The 2,500-nt window shown below is 36.2% G+C and overlaps 1 protein-coding gene across 1 annotated transcript in view; it reads left to right on the forward strand.

The window, feature by feature from the left end:
• LOC144959619 (high affinity cGMP-specific 3',5'-cyclic phosphodiesterase 9A-like) overlaps positions 1–2,500 on the forward strand; it is a 124,294-nt gene that overhangs the window by 42,155 nt on the left and 79,639 nt on the right. The window contains exon 4 of the mRNA XM_078892254.1: positions 997–1,175. Within this exon, the coding sequence (XP_078748380.1) occupies positions 1,107–1,175 (69 nt within the window). The 5' untranslated portion in view covers positions 997–1,106. The remainder of the gene's footprint in view (positions 1–996; positions 1,176–2,500) is intronic.

Genomic DNA, 2,500 nt, shown 5'->3' on the forward strand with positions numbered 1-2,500 from the left:
TACACATGTGTCAAGCTGAACAAAATGACCGATCGTGTTGTTAGATATTTCAAAAGCTGTTGACACGTTTCACTATACGGGCCGCTTTGAGCACATTCTGCAATGTGACCAATGACCTCGAGCACATGGAAAGTTAATATAGATCATGCCCATTATTTCAAAACAGTATAGATAGTATGCGCTTGGCTAAGAAGCGCATAACATTGCCATCCGGAAGTATAACGGACCAACACAAAAAAAAACTGTGTGTATCCACGAACGTTTATAGTCAGGTTAAGTGAGCATTACTCATAAATGCGGATGGCTAAAAACAATAACAAAGACCTGAGTGACGTCATCTTCGAACTATCTATAGAAGGAACTTAAATGACATCACTCAGCTCTTTGTTATTGTTTTTGGCCAGCCATTTTTATGAGCAGTTCTCATTAAATTGTATAAAAGTTTAAAGTTACACATAGTTTTGTGTGTTGTTACGTTATGGATGTTTTGAGCTTTATAACTAAATGCATAGCATCAATACTGCCGTACTCTGACAAAACCAGTATTTAAAACTTTAGGACAGAAAACTCGTCCTTCAAATATTGATCGATTAAAAATTGATCCTTATCTTGGCAAAAACTATCAAACCTGGGACTTCACATACAAACACATTTTTTTACAAACAATTATGATATCTTCTAGTGCTTTGATTTCCCAACCGCGTGCTTTAGAAACGATGATGATGATGATGATGATGATGTTGATGATGATGATGATGATGATGATGATAGGATCTTGTCTCTTGCTGTTACGTGTTGCTGTTGGTCAGGGCCCCTTTGTAAAGCCTTTGACCACGTTTAGTGGAAATTAAGCTGTATAAAAACTCGTTTAAAAAAACGGATGTTGATGATATATCTTTGTTTTTTACATATTTATGTATATTTTATTGCTGAGTCTTGACTCAGATTTATAGGTAAAGTCAATAATGTATTTTTATCTTTTATATTTGACACCAGATATCAGTGACACGGTCACCTGCAAGGCTTTATAAAAGCACTAGATTACAACAGTCAACACACCTACACACAACACACAGACGTGTACATACACATACTCATCTACCATCATGGGAAACGGGTCGTCTTTCGAGCAAGTCAGAACTGTACACTTGGAGATTAATGGCAAGGAGGAAAAGGTAAGATGTATTATGTGTATATTGCTATTTTAGACAGGTACCCATTCACACCTGAGTCCAGTGAAGTAGTTTGTGTAAAGGCTAAATAATGCTGGGGTTAGAAGTTTACAATAATATTTTCTCATGCGGTTCTCATACGCCTTTATCAACACTGTTCATAGATTGACTAGACTTATTACCTGTAAATGGCTCTGAAAGACAGGTACCCATTCACACTTAAGTCGAAAGGGGGTAGTTATGTGTAAAGGCAGCATATTGCTGGTGTTAGAGTTTAACAGTAATGGATACTTATACGGTTCTAAACGCCTTTATCAACAAGGATTATCGATTTACTAGATAATAACGGCTTTTATGGACAAGTACCCATTCACACCTAAGTCGAAAGGGGTAGTCATGTGTAAAGGGAACATAATGTTGGGGTTAGTGTTTAACAATTATGGGCACTCAATCTGGATGAAAGTATTTTTTTCAACAATAGGCTTCAACAGTCGTGACGTCACTTCCCTCGTAATGACGCATAGTAACTTAGCAACTGGTTCTAAACTATCGGAACAAAGGCGGACGCCCTTATGAAATACTTCTCCGACGAGCTTAAAAGTTAATCCAAAGGAATAAAGCAATATACATCTGATCAAGATTTGACTTTTATACATTCTGATCACATGACGTTTAAAAAAGTTCTAGCCAGCATGAAGAATAAAAAGTACCAATTTTCTTTGTTAAGAACCAAGCTGCTCGTTGCTTGGCGGACGTGACATCAGACTATTGAATCCTATTAACAATGTTGCGAGGAGGTCAGGATAGTATTATAGTAAACTACTATTATATTTCTTGTCGTCAGGGTGGATTCCAAAATCAACGAATCAAAACTTGATGCTATTTTTAGCAGTTTTGCCAATTCTAAGTAGTCTGATTAGAAAGATTAACAGACGTAATTCGTTCGATGGATATTACAATGACTCTGATTAGTGGAGTTTGACCGATATCATGGAATGACGTCATTGGTTTGTTTAGCTTTTGATTTGTGGCATTGATTTCAAATTATGTGTACTCACGTTATGATGACGTCATAGCATCTATTTCTAATTTGATAATTTCTCAATACTAGTAAAAAGCCCTCAATTTCGCGGGGAAAGAACTATTTTCATTCGATACTGTACTCACCATCATTTAATGAGGGCAGATTGGTAAACAACGTTGTCTGTATAATTTGGTATATCTTCGGTTGATTTCTCTATGTGGCCCAATAATATATTAAAATATATATTCCCTCAACTAACCCCAAGAAAAAATTAAACCTTGCAGCTTTAATTAACCCCAATAGG

This window comes from Berghia stephanieae, chromosome 14 (assembly GCF_034508935.2).
Source record: "Berghia stephanieae isolate SIO BIC M18660-M18661 chromosome 14, UCSD_Bste_1.3, whole genome shotgun sequence".
Lineage (NCBI taxonomy): Eukaryota > Metazoa > Mollusca > Gastropoda > Nudibranchia > Aeolidiidae > Berghia > Berghia stephanieae.